The 14,132-nt window shown below is 37.8% G+C and overlaps 1 protein-coding gene across 2 annotated transcripts in view; it reads right to left on the reverse strand.

Annotated features, from left to right (window-relative positions):
• Positions 1–12,136, reverse strand: part of LOC306658770 (ectonucleoside triphosphate diphosphohydrolase 1-like) — a 102,453-nt gene extending 90,317 nt beyond the window's left edge. Inside the window, exon 1 of one of the 2 annotated variants that reach the window (XM_079136051.1) lies at positions 11,978–12,136. In XM_079136051.1, the coding sequence (XP_078992177.1) occupies positions 11,978–11,993 (16 nt within the window). In that variant the 5' untranslated portion in view covers positions 11,994–12,136. The remainder of the gene's footprint in view (positions 1–11,977) is intronic. The other variant, XM_079136052.1, reaches the window with a different exon arrangement.
• Between the last annotated feature and the right edge of the window lie 1,996 nt (positions 12,137–14,132).

Genomic DNA, 14,132 nt, shown 5'->3' on the forward strand with positions numbered 1-14,132 from the left:
AACATAGGGCAGGTGACTGCACTTTTTTTTTTATGACTCATTAAACTTCATTTCAAATTACATACATGTATTGCTTAATAAAAATTAATAGTGCTTTTCAAAACAAATCTCACCAGTCCATAAAAATTTTTAAATCCAGGAGCCACCGAACCGGGTAATCATCAAGGTCTGCTCTGGCTAGAGCTTTTCTTTGGTTTCTTCCTCCCCTAGTGGAGCTGTTGTTCTGGACTGGGAAACTTCCATTTAGAAAGCAAAGGAGATGTGTTGCCAGTCTTACGATGCTGATATTCTAAGAGTTTAATAGTGTTCAGTTTTTCAAACACAAGCTCCCTTTTTAATCCAAACTAATTCTTTCATTTTGGTTTCATTTTTGCTTTCACCTGCTTTTCTTAATTCAAATTCAGATATATTTCTTTTTTAAAATTTGTTTTTCTGAGATATTTGTGTCTCATTTCCTTTTTTTTTTTGTCTATCTTATTTATTTTTAAATTTTTTACAGACTGCATTTTGATTCATTGTATACAAATGGGGTACATCATTTTGCCTCCATGGTTATACACAATGTAGACTCATACCATTTGTGCAATCATACATGTACATAGGGCAATGATGTCTTTCTCATTCCAGCATCTTTCATACCCCCCTCCCTCTCATTTCTTAATCTTTTATTACAGTACTGGCTTTCAGAAAGCCAGAAAACTTCTTCTTTTTTTAAAATATATTTGTGGATGATTAACACAAAATTCTATTGGAAAATAAGTTTTGCATTTTTTTTCTAAAACTGCTTCATTTTTTTACTAGTCAATTAGTTACTTTCCATTTTACTTTAAATGATAGATTTGTCTAAATGGCATTAATTATCGTTATGCCCACAAAAAATACACATTTGTTAAAAAATTGGAAACATTAGAAAAATATTAAAAAGGCAAATAAAATTAGTCTCTTCGCTCATAAGCAATCCCTTTTAATATTCCAATATAAATCTTCCCAGTCTTTCATCTGTACATAATATCTAAAGTAATTAAATTTTAATAAAACGGATCTTGACTGTTCAACTTTATAGTTTGAGGTTTGGAGGAGGTTTCTCTTACCTTTTCCAGTTCATTACAAATCCTTTCACGTCATTTTATTATTGTTTTGCATATGACTATACACAACTTTAGGTTATTTCACATTGTTCACTATTACAAACAATGTAAATATCCTCGTAGATAAATTTGTGCACATATTCAGAATGGTTTACTTAGGATAATTTTTTGTATTAGTTGAATGGGTCATGATGCTCACATTTTTTTTCAAACTTTAAATATTTATAGCCACACTACCATTCAGAAAAGTTAATCCACTGCACTCTGGCCAACAGTTTAGGAACATTCATTTCCCCATGTATTTAACAACATTTGCCATTAAAAAGTTTTTTGGCTTTGGGTTTGTGGAAAATAGTACATCATTATTTTAGTTTGCTTTGTTTGTTTGCCAATGAGGTTGAACATTTTCTCATGTTTTTTAACTACGGACACTTCCTCACCTACAAACTCCTGCTGAGCCCTAACAAGAGTTGAGTCTGCCCACATGTGAGCAGGTAGTTTGCTTACTGGAATATAGAGTCTGGGTTCTAATCTATTTTAACCAATAGATGATAGAGATAATGTACCATAACACAGTTTCCTTTGATCTGGTTTGAAATGAGTTTCTTCTCTCTTTGTATTAGTGTTACGTCTAATTATTGTTGGTTTCATTTTCCTTGTTAGTCATTAGAAATATCTTGGAATAATGCAGATACAATACATGATGATGGGTTTGGGAACAAGTATGAGGTAGAAATATATAAAGGTTCCCAAACATACTTAACTTTTTATATACCTCTGGAACATTGTCATATGAAAATCCAGCAATTGGATGGAAAAAGGCCTATTTATACCACTGAGCAGTTAGGAAGCATCTGAGTAATTTAATTTGATTTAGCACTTTTATTATTATTATTATTGCTTTGGGATGTAATAAGAATGGGTTTTCAGGGTTGCAAGGAATATCTGTGTAGGGTATATACTGCACAACTCCCAGTGGGTGCTACTTACACCAGGACCATTCAGGTACCCCTTGATTGCAACATGGACAACATATCAGTTGTATGTAGTAACCCTGGTTAGATACTTGGGAGTCATGAAAAGTACTTCCAGAATTTCTCTCAGCTATAAATTGAGATTTTTCTATATCATGTTCTTGACAATAAGAAAAATTTTACATAATAGAATGAGTCATAAGAACTTGAGAATACTTGAGAGTTTGGACCCACAAAACCACTAGTTTTAAATGGTTCAAGCCAATAAATATATTTTTACAATAGAGTAAGGTAGTATAGGTTAAGAATTGGCCAAATTGTCATTGCCTTTTAAAATTTCTCAGTTACAGAAGAGCCATTAGTATAAGCTGCTCTAATGTGTAGACCTTTGTGTGTATTGGCCAACCTGGCTGAATGGGTTAGGGTGAGTCAAAGTAAATCAGGACTGGGGTAACATAGGTATGAAGGTGTGTATTAATCACTGGAGGCTATTGAAAGACAGTCTTCCTGTAAAGAAGCACAATAGTGTAGCAAGATTTTGGACAGAAAATACATAACCAGTCCAATAAGATTAAAAAGAAGTCAGGGAAAACCCAGAAACTTGGCAGATATATACAGGAATGTCAGTGGTAGTGGCTCTTGACTAAGGAGGGAACATTTGTGGTCCTAAAGAAGAAATGCATCCCTCTCCATTAACCATTTATGCATTATTAATAAAATTACAAGAATAAAATTTAAAAAAAGAAGAAATATATCTAAGAAGCATCATCTTCTCTCATGAGAAAGGGCATTGGTAATTGTTTACAGAATTCATGCCCACAGATGAACTGGAGGACTAGCCGGTTTTTCTTTCACAAAAAATGTTTATAATCCGGGTGGTCTGTCAGCATCGGAAAGTTACACACCTCTCCATAAATGTTTCCATTTCTAAAAGATTTCAAATGTAATTGATGGTAGAGGCATAAATAGGATTCGCATGACAGAAACAGGATATTTCTGAACATTTGTTGTTACTGTCTGCCAAGGGTTCATTTCCCCTTCTTCTGGCACCAGAGCTCTTGATTTCCTTTAAGAAACCATGCCTCCTTCCCTCTCAACCACATTTGTTCTTTAGATATCACTGATTCTTCCTTAAGATGGAGGCAGGGAATGGAAAAGAAAAGAAGGGAGAGCACTAGGAACAACTTCAGGGAGAATTTTTCTCTCAACACTATACCAAAATATCTTATCGAGGTCACTATTAACCTCCACTGTGATTAATGCCATAATCAATTCACCTTATTTGACCCATTAGCAGCATCAGACCCAGCTGACCACTTCCTCCTCTTGAAAAACTTTTCTTACCCTCGGGACTACATACTCTTCTAGTTTATCCCCTCTCCAATCCCAACACCTATAACCACCCCCCACACACACATACACACAGTATCTTCTTGGATGGTTTTCCCTCCTGTCTTTGAAGTTAGAATATCCCAAAGCTCACTCCTTCAAACTTCTATCTATATTCATTCCTTTGGTGACAGACTTCATCTAGTCTGACTGCCTTGAAATCAAGTATCACTGAGTTTAAAAATAACCTGATAACTCACATTTACACCTTCAGTTCAGTGTTCTCCCCTGCATTCCAGACTTGTGCATATATATCCATATATGTCCCATCTCCACACACACATCCCACCCCACTTTGAATCCAAAGCTTAAATGCGTAGATAAAACTCTATGAAGAAAACTTAGGTAAAATGATTTCATGACTTTGAATTAGGCAATGGTTTCTTACCTATGACATTAAAAACATAATCAGCCAAAGGGGGGGCATCATTAAAATGTTAAAAATGTAAAAAATATAAAAAATGTAAGACTTCTGTGCTGAAAAAAAGAACTTTTTGTAAACAAGAAAATGAAAAATCTCATGAAATGTGAATTTTTTAAAAATCATATATCTGAAAAAAGGAACATGGAAAATCATTACTACTCAATAATAAAAAAAACTGATTAAAAATGGACAAAGGATCTGTTATGGTTTGGATGTGAGGTGTTCCCCAAAAGCTCCTGTGTGAGATAGTGCAAGAATGTTTGGAGGAGAAATGATTGGATTACAGTCTTGATATAATCAGTGAATTAATCCCTAGTGGGATTAACTGAGTGATAACTGGAGGCAGGTAGGGTGTGGCTGGAAGAAGTAGTTCATTGGGGGACCTGGCTATGGGGTATATATTTTGTATTTCTAGAGTGGAGATTCTCTTTCTCTGCTTCCTGACCACTGTGTGAGCTACTTCCCTCTGCCACTCTTCCACCATGATGGTCTGCCCCACCTGGAGCGGTGTGGAATGGAACTGGCCTTCCATGGACTAAGACCTCTGAAACTGTGAGCCCTCGAATAAACTTTTCCTCCTCTACAGTTGTTCTGGTTGGGTCCTTTTAGTCCCAGCAGCAAAAACACTGACTAACACAGGATCCAAATAGACATTTCTTCAAAGAAGATACACAAATGCTCCATAAGTATATGTGCCAATGGGAAAGGCTTAGTAATTTTTGCTCACATCTATTCTATTCTAATATTTCACTGACTTAATACTACCTTATGTTACATAGCCACTCAAGGCTCAGATCTCTAAGATGTCATTTGAGACATCTTCCCTTATATTTCTCAAAACACTAATTACTTTACTTTCCTTACATATTCCCAAGTCTCTATTGTCCAACCTTCTCTTTTAATAAGCCACAATAAAGAATGTTCACATCTTGCCAGCACGGTGGCACACACCTGTAATCCCAGTGGCTCAGGAGGTTGAAGCAGGAGGATCACCAGTTCAAAGTCAGCCTCAGCAAAAGCAAGGAGGTAGGCAACTCAGTGATACCCTGAATCTAAATAAAATACAAAATAAGGCTGGATATGTGGCTCAGTGGTTGAGGGCCACTGATATCAATCCCTGCTACTCCCCCAAAAGATGTTCACATCTTTTTCCCCCCTTGAACCAAAATTCTCACAGGTATCATCAATAAAGTATATAAAAGTGAATGCATATATACTATAATTTCACATAGGACAAAATAATATTTGGGAATGGATTATAACACAATTGAAAAGATTGAATTAATAGTCAATTTTATATCTTAAAAACATATCTACTCACAAGTATTCACAATAGTTTTATAAAAATTCACCATATGCTTAGTTACAAGGAAACTTTAGAAATTACAAATTCAAATTATCTATTACAAAATAAAATGAAAAATAAATAATAATGGTTTAAACCAAAATAAAAATCATTTAGAACTTAAATCATGGATCAGAGACAATAGAATGCAATATCAATACTTAGAAAACTACACAACTGCATATAAAAATATATTGCATCTATTCATAGTTGCAATGAATATTCTCTTTAGAAAAACACTAAGAACATATTTAGAAAAACTATTGCACATATGGCATAAAATGTTGAATATTTTATGTGATGAAGCATTCATATAAATTGATTTAAAAACATAAAATACAAATAAGTAATAAACAGGCAAAGGATGCAAAAGATGAAGCATATTATGTAAAAACTATCAAATGTAGACTAATCCAAGAAATACACGCTAAAATATGAGTGAATAAGATTAATTTTTTAAAACATCACCAAAGTTATGAGGGATGCAGCAAAACAGAAACTGCCTGTGGGAGCTTGAAGGGTCCATCCACCCCTTAGGAATGTAATTTGGCAGCACTGATCAAGAACTTTAGAACATATTTATAAGTTTTAAACCAGCAATTCTACTAATGGGATTCTATCTTCAGAGCACACCCCTACATAAGGAAAAAGTTCCTGCCCAAAGACATTTATTAGAAATGAAAAAAAAATGAATGGTTCAATAACAGGGGAATTGTTAAACAAATTGCAACTATAAAAATTATACTAACAAAGACTGTGCTATAAAACGGAAAATACTGCTGATTCACTACTACTCTAAAAGCCAGGCTTTAAAATTGTATATACAGCCTAATGATCATGGTGCCATCTCATAATTTTTCAAGGTCCTACTCTAGTAAATGTTACACAAAAGAAACAACCCAGGCATAGTAAAAAGAGACTTCAAAGAAATACACCAAAATATCATGGGGTATTATTTTTCTTCTCTTCCCTATTCTATATTATCATGTTTTCTTTAATGGGCATGTATTATATTACTTATATTCTTCTGGACACAAAGGAATTGCTCTTATCCTTCCTATGACTCAAAAGGAAACACCTCTAGACTCTTAAATGAAATTATTATTTGAATATGGACTACAAAAAATAATTTCTTAAATTCTTTCACATTTCTTTATACTTTCTTGTATCATATTTCAAATGCATTTCTCATTGATTTGGTTTTGAAATGTTATTATCATTTATTAGTTACTAGATCTTATTTCGAGAATTGTGTTTTATAGTCTTCTTTCAACAAAGCATTTGTCTACATCAAAAGTTTTACTTGAAAAGAATGAAATTAAATTTTAGAAAAGAAAATACCTCTTTACGGAGGGTACGTCCTCCCATTGTTCCTGATTCTCTAAAGTCACTTTGATATTCAAGCACAAACTGCAATTTGCATGCCCCTAAGACAACATCTCCCCTGGTTTCTTTTCTCCAACAACTTCTTTTCTTCTCACAATACCCTCAATTTTGCAAACCTGAAGAACATCCCAGCAGTCCTTTCTGCACTCACTTTCCTACCTTAAAACCTAGGATCATTCCCACCTTGATTCTGCAGGAGCAGAATATGCCCCAACTCACTACTCCAACTTCAGAATCCTGAGACCCCAGTTCCTTGGGACTCCAACACCCACAACAGGGTTCTGGAGGCAACCACACATTCTACTTCAGCATTTCTCAAGTGGGAGGCAGAGAAAAAGAGAAGCTTAGGGGATCTTGAGACCATGGGGAGAAGGTGGAAATATTTAGGAAATCCAACAAGTTCTTTTGGTTAACAATAGTTTGCACACTGAAGATTCAGACTTGTTTCTAGGATATGGCAAAATGGGGGCCTTGATTTCTTGTCCTAGTGCATATATTAGCTGAGGGAACCCACGAACTATGCTTCCCATCATCCTCCAAATGCATAGCTGATCAGTTACTCAAAGAAGTATCTCAGATAGGGGATGAGGGTTGGGGAGGGCTTGATCAGTTGCTACCAAAATAAACCCTGAAACTAAGGTACATAATGATGCCATAACATTGCTAGTTGAAGTGTGGCCTTTGGAGGTCAGCATTATCGTCACCTGGGAGTTTGCCAGAAATGCAGAACCTCTGAACTCATCCCAAATTCTTTTGGATCAAATTTTGCATTTTAAGATCTCCAATGAGATACATGCATATTAAGTTTCAAAAACACACAAACACAACCACCAAAACAAAGCTAGTTCCTCCACTCTTCTGCACTTCCATCAAACCATCAAAATGTTTAATGAAGGGACGGGGCTGTAGCTCACTGGCAGAGCACTTGCCTAGCATCTGTGAGGCACTGGGTTTGATCCTTAGCACTGCATAAAAAATACAGATATATAGACAGATAAAAGGCATGCTGTCCATCTATAACTACAAAAAAAAAATTTTTTTTAAATGTTTGATGTTTCTTTAACATGGGGCCTGCCTTTGATTTTGGTCTCCCTCCAAAATGTTTCAAAGAATAAACTCTATGTGATTCTCCCCAGGCCTCACCTTTAGTCTACATAAGCTGAGTCCAACACATCTAAACAATAGCACATGGGATTAAACACTACTGTCCTTAGACATAGTTCCTGGTTAAAGAGGGTAGAAAAGCAAACAGAAAGATGACACAAGGGAAAAAATACTGAAAATGCAGTTTGGCCAAGTAAAGGCAACACCAATCATAATCATTTGTAAATACAGTTTGACAGATGTCCCTCATTAACATGCAAGAAAATCATGATTAAGGAAATCATTTAATGTGCAGCCAATTACTTTGTAAAGGTGTATTTGATTACATGACTAATAATCCAAAATTCATGTTCAAGGCTAACCATCTGAACTTCTGCCTTTAAATCTCCAGATGCCTGCTCAGAACTTGGAAAGGAGATTTTACTCTTCAGTCTAGGTTGCAGTTTTGGTAAGATAATTCTTTAAGCATTGCTGTGAGTGGGGGTTAATGTTGAGGGCACCAGACCCTACTCATGGATCTAGGTCCAATTGAAGAGTCCCATTCTTGAGAGGTTCTTCTTCAAATTCTGTTTCTCATGGCGTACTCTTTAGGCTTCTATTATGGCTTCGAGGAAGGTGAAACTTAGGAACCCAGGCTTTGCAGCCTAACCACTTGGATCAAAATTCCCACTCTACCTACTACTAGCTGTGTGACCTTGGCCATATAACCCCCTTCTACAACTGTAAAATGCAGAAACCTGTACCACAGACTTGCTGTAAAGATTACATGGAACAAAACATACAATATTATACTGTTGGGCACATAATAAATAATCAATGTTAGTTTACTATTAGTACTTCAGAGTTTGGCTATGATTAGAGCTGGATGTATAAGTATCCCCCTCCCCTACTAAATCATGAGCAAATTGTTTATATACTAAGCAGCTGGCATAGAAACTTACAAATGGTGAACATACAATCATATCTGTAGATTGATTTGAAGTTATTCCAGGAAAAGGAAAGGGAGGATACTGGAAACAAACTTACTGTACTTTATGATTTTACTCAGAGCCAATTCTGTAGTGTTTGTTTTTCTTTCATTACCAGAGTTCATTATCTCAGACAGCAAGGTTGTTATAAAGTGGGGTTGGGGAGCCACCATTTACGGAACTAGATGTTCTTTCAGAGATAACAGAGTTGTGCTATGGGACATCTGAAATCCCCAGTTTAGCTGCTGGCTGAGTGGGGAGTGGGGATTTAAGTTCAGCCAGAGCTGCACTGGCCAACTGGATATTCTGGCATGGGGTACATCCACAAATAATATCATCCACCTCAAAGGGTCACATTTTGTTTTTCAAAATATTCACCTAGAGGATGTCCACTGATCATGTAGAATAGTTGTATGCAACAGCAGGGAAGAAGCCCTATTACAAACTTGAAATCCCATTTTAAACTGGCCTCCTAACTCTTGAGTGAATATCAGCTAAAATAATAATATAGTTTATTAGCTCCTTATTGAGTGCCCATTAAAGAGCTTAAGGTGCTAGTGGCTGGCAATGACTTTCTATACTTGTATAAGAGCTTGGTGTGCATGACTCTGGAAAAAACTTAGCATTTTTTTTTTTTTCTGAGATGGATATCAACTTCTACAATCTGTTCTGAGGGCTGGTGAATGTGACCACCATGTTGACACAATAAGAATGTCAAAGGTCGGCTGTGGACCTCATACAGAAGTTTGGGGAACTGCCATTCCAACCACTGGCCATTAAACTTTGTGTACCAATATGACACATGTAGGTATTCAGCATCTATCCACTTCCTAGATGGCTTCTGACACAAAGCTCTTTAGGACAACTACATGGGCACCCCCTATAGCTGCCTCCTGTGTCTCTGTCATAACAGGCCTCTCTCCCACAACCCTGCCCACAATAACAACAATCCTGCCATGAGTTTGGAGACTGAAAAAAAAAATTACTAGACACTGTGTATTCAGAGATTAACAATAAAATTATAAACTGGGGAGGGAGGAATGTGATACAGAGGGCAATAACATAAATAATATGATGAGGGCTGCCTTAGACATGAAGAGTAAGGGATTAGCTGGGGGCAGTGGCATATGTCTGTAATCGCAGAGGCTCAGGAGGCTGAGATAGGAGGATCGTGAATTCAAAGCCAGCCTCAGCAAAATTGAGGCTCTAAGCAACTCAGTGAGACCCTGTATCTAAATAAAATACAAAATAGGGCTGGGGATGTGGCTCAGTGACTGAGTGTCCCTGAGTTCAATCCCTGGTACTGAAAAGAAAAAAAAAAAAAAAAAAAAGTGATGTATTATAGAAATATCCAAAGCGGGTAATAATCTAGGCTCAAAGAGTTGGAGAAGGCTTAAAGGGGAGAGTAATGCTTAACATGAGACTTGAAGGAGTAATAGCAACAGCTAATATTTATTAAGCATATACTATACATCAGGTAAATTCTAAAAACCTTGCATGGCCTCATTCAATCCTTACAACAACCCTCTGAAGGCAGACATTATTATTCTCATTTTACAGATGAGTAAACTGAGGCACACAGTAAATGGTGGAGCAAGGATTCGAATGCACGCAAGATGGCTACAAAATAAGGAAAGAGGTTCAGATAGGCCTTCACAGTAGAAGAAAGTACCTTGCAACAGTATGAGAAGGAGGAAAGGAGCAGTTTCCTTGGGGAACTGAAAGTAGCTCAGTGAGGACTAGCTGGGGGTGGAGACACAAGTTCAGAGATGACTGGACTCACTGTGCAGGTTAGAAAAGAAACCAGAAGCTGGGGATTTCTGGCCTGATCTGGACTTTTGACAGCTAGCTTCATGATTCATGTCACCTAACTCCTCAAAGCCTCAGTTTCTCCCTTTTATAAAAGACCACAATAACAATACCTGCTTTTCTACCATAAAGAATGGCCGTAAACACCAAATGAGAAAAATGTATGTGAGTTGGATTGCAAAGTACAAGTTCCTTCACAGACTTGAGATTTCATCAGTATCATTTCCCCAATAGCTCCAGGGATTTGCAAACCCAGAATCCAAAGCGTCAAGCACCAGAGAAAGTCTTCGGAGCAGAACAGTACAGGGGGAGGTGTGGGGGGTGGGGGGGTGGACAAACCCTCAGGCCCTGCCTCTGTCTATCTGAGTCCACATTCATCACTTCCTAATTATATTATACCAAGGCAAGTTACCCTCTCAGCCCCTCAACTTTGTCATCTGGAAAATGGGGATGACAATGATAGTACTTACCTTATATGGTTGATGTGAAGAATAAATAGCATACATAATAAGCTTAGAACAGTTCCCAGCACAGCATAAAGATTTAACAAACCTTAATAGCTATCTTATAATTATTAAGAAATCCATTGCCTACTTATCCTACTCCTCTGTGTTCTTTGTGATCAAAGCAAATGGGGATATTAGAAGTTAAAGATGATGAAGAAGGTTTGCGACCCTACATTCCCTCGGTGTTGCAGAAATTCTTCCTGACTCCCAAGGGCTGGCAAGCAGCTGGCTCTCTGTCCTGGCAGAAAATGCCCAAAAGAGGAAAAAGACAGAGACTGCACACCATTCGTGCAAACCAGGCTGCTCTTGTAGTTTCAGACAACATCTAAATGTAGTCAGTCAGATATGATCTGCTACTTTAAGACAGAACTCTTATCGCTCCCTCCGCACCGCTCCCCCCCCCCCCCCCCGGGGCCCCTCACCACCCACATGCACACTCTCCCACACATCTCAAGACACTTTCAGCCTTTTGCAAGACATACTCCGGGGTCCTGTTGTGACAGCCTCTTGCCACATTAACTTGTCTAACTTCCAGCAGAGAAGCCTTTGCTAGTTTCACAACGGGAAAGTACACAGGAAATTCGAGAACAAAACAAATTTACACACAAAGCCCAGCATCTTCAAGCACAGACGGTGAGGTACAGACTGAGGCTAGATGACTCCCGACTGCAGATGAAGCAGCTGTCTCTTAAACAGCAAGGGGGCTGAAAAATGTCATTTGCCTCTAAAAAACCAGATCTGCATACAAATTGATAATTAATATTCATGAGCTCCTCCAGCTTGCTCAAGAGCCACCCTTGACGACAACACTGAGCTCTGCTTCCTAAAAAAGTTTCCCAAAGTTCTTTCTCTGCCTCCTCTCAGAAGGAAGAGGGTGGGAAAGTTCATTTGGGGCTTTTTGCTTTTTGCTCTTTCAAGTATTTGCTTTTCGTAGGGGCTTTTGTTTTTTCCTAAGGATTCAGATCAAATCAGTTCGGGTCTTACCCTTTATATCTTCCATAAGTAGCAGCTTTTGTTTTCTTCCTCTTTCCTCGTTTTGTTTTTTTGTGTGTGTGTTTGTTTTTTGTTTTCCCAGTCTCTGCTTGCTGTGGTCCGTCTCAGTGAGAGAGGTACTCAAGGATCAGAGATATAACAGACCCTTGGGCTTGTGGGAGGGGCTAAGTTAGCCAGCCCCATTTCGGAAGGAACCTCAACCTCAAACTATGTCTTTTTCGTAGACTAGAGAGGACAGATTTGCTGAGGAGTCCAGCAGCTCATTTACCTACAGTTACTCGAAGGCTTCCCTGGATTGTAACTTATTCTATTCTTGAAGCAATGTATGTTCAAAATTCTCTACGTCCCTCTCTCCCTCCTTCCTTCTTTCCCTCCTTCCACGTTCTCTCCCTCTCTGTTACAAAAGTCTATTTTTCTTCCTTGAAAAGTCATATTGGCTGCAAGCAAAAAAGCGAGTTATGTATTTCAATTATGAAGTCAGATAACAAGAAACTTGTTACCTTAATATCAACTGGAAAACCTGTGAGAGGTAAGAACAGTCCTTCCTGCTTCATAAAGCTGATCGTGTCTGGTCTTGTGATCAACAGTCCTTTTCAAGGCTCACTAAAGCAAAAGAGCAATGGGTCACCCAAGCAATGGGTGCCACTGCAGAAGCTGTGTTATTGGCTGAAAGGCCAGATAGGACTGCAGAGGAAGCTGCTCACTGGGAACCTCTGTCAAGCTATGACTAAGTCATTCACCTTTTCCCAATTTTGACTTCTGACCTCCAAAGTCCTATAAATAAGCATGGGTTGCTACACCCCAACTTGCCAAATAACCCAAATGCAAATAAAAGACTGACCAAATTATGTTTGAACTGTGTATATGAAATTAATCTAAAATCAAGAGAAGAGCTAACCCTCTGAGAGGAAGGTAAGTCCTCAAGCGCCAAGGCTACTTGCAGCTTGTTCCTCCAGGACGCTATTGCAAACCTTACTTTTGCATTTGAGGTTTGAAACAGACCTCAGACATCTAGCCTAACCCAAGGTTAGAGAAGGGAAGCCACCTGCTCCTATTCATCCGGCCAGCAGGCAGCTGGCCTTCGTTATTTGCCACCATGCTCCCGACCACCAGTACAGCTTCTCCCCAGTGTGGGCATTCAGTAAATATTTGATGAATGGTTGAATTAGTGAATGACTAGCACTGAAGCAGGACTGTAGATATGGTTTCCTGATTCCTCAGTCATGCTTTCTCTACATTGTCTTTTCAGTACAAGAATTTGTGTTTAAAGTTAATTATACCATAAGGCATTTTTTTTTTTTTTGCATATAAGCCATTAAGTTTCTAACCACTAAGGATTGCTTTTGAATCTACAAAGAAAATAATTCTCCATTACACTTTTGTTCATTGTTCATTCTTTAAGGACAAGAATTTTTTTTTTTTTTTTTTTTTTTTTTTTAGTATAGCGTATCTGTTACCTTGCACAGTGCCTGGCACATCATATGGGCTCAGTAAATTTTGGATGCTTAATAAATCTGGGGCTTTCTTTACCTCACTAAATGGCACATAGTTACAGGATTTTGCATTTACAATAACTAATTATACTAAATGAAAATCCAATGAATGTCTTCTCCAAAGCAAGTTAAGACTGTATCTAATGATGACTGCTTTTGTACTACCGTTTGGGGGAAAATTAGAAAAAGAGCATGCCCACAAAATAGTCTGTGCAAAACAGAATGGAAACCAAACTATCAGAGCTAGAAAGAGAAAAGACTGTTCTAAGGGACGATCCGGAATGAATGAGGGGTCAGGCACTTACCTGAACCTGTCAATGACTGCCCCACTTTGGGCACTATGGCAACAGTTCTGTATTTCAAACAAAAATTAAAGTTTTTAAAAAATTAAAATCCAAAACCCCTCCTATTCTATTCTACTTGGAAACTGTCAACTAAAGCTTACTTCAGTAATTGGTTCTCTTTCAGTCTCCTTTGATTTTATCAGAAGAAAGAGAGAGAATCAAAAGTAAAGTGTTCTAGGGCTGGGGCTGGGGCTCAGTGGCAGAGCACTTGCCTAGCATGTGTGAGGCACTGGGTTCAATCCTTATCACTGTATACAAAAATAAGCAAATAAAATAAAGGCATGCTGTTCTCTACAACTACGAAAAAAA

This window comes from Sciurus vulgaris (assembly GCF_902686455.1).
Source record: "Sciurus vulgaris genome assembly, chromosome: 4".
NCBI lineage: Eukaryota > Metazoa > Chordata > Mammalia > Rodentia > Sciuridae > Sciurus > Sciurus vulgaris.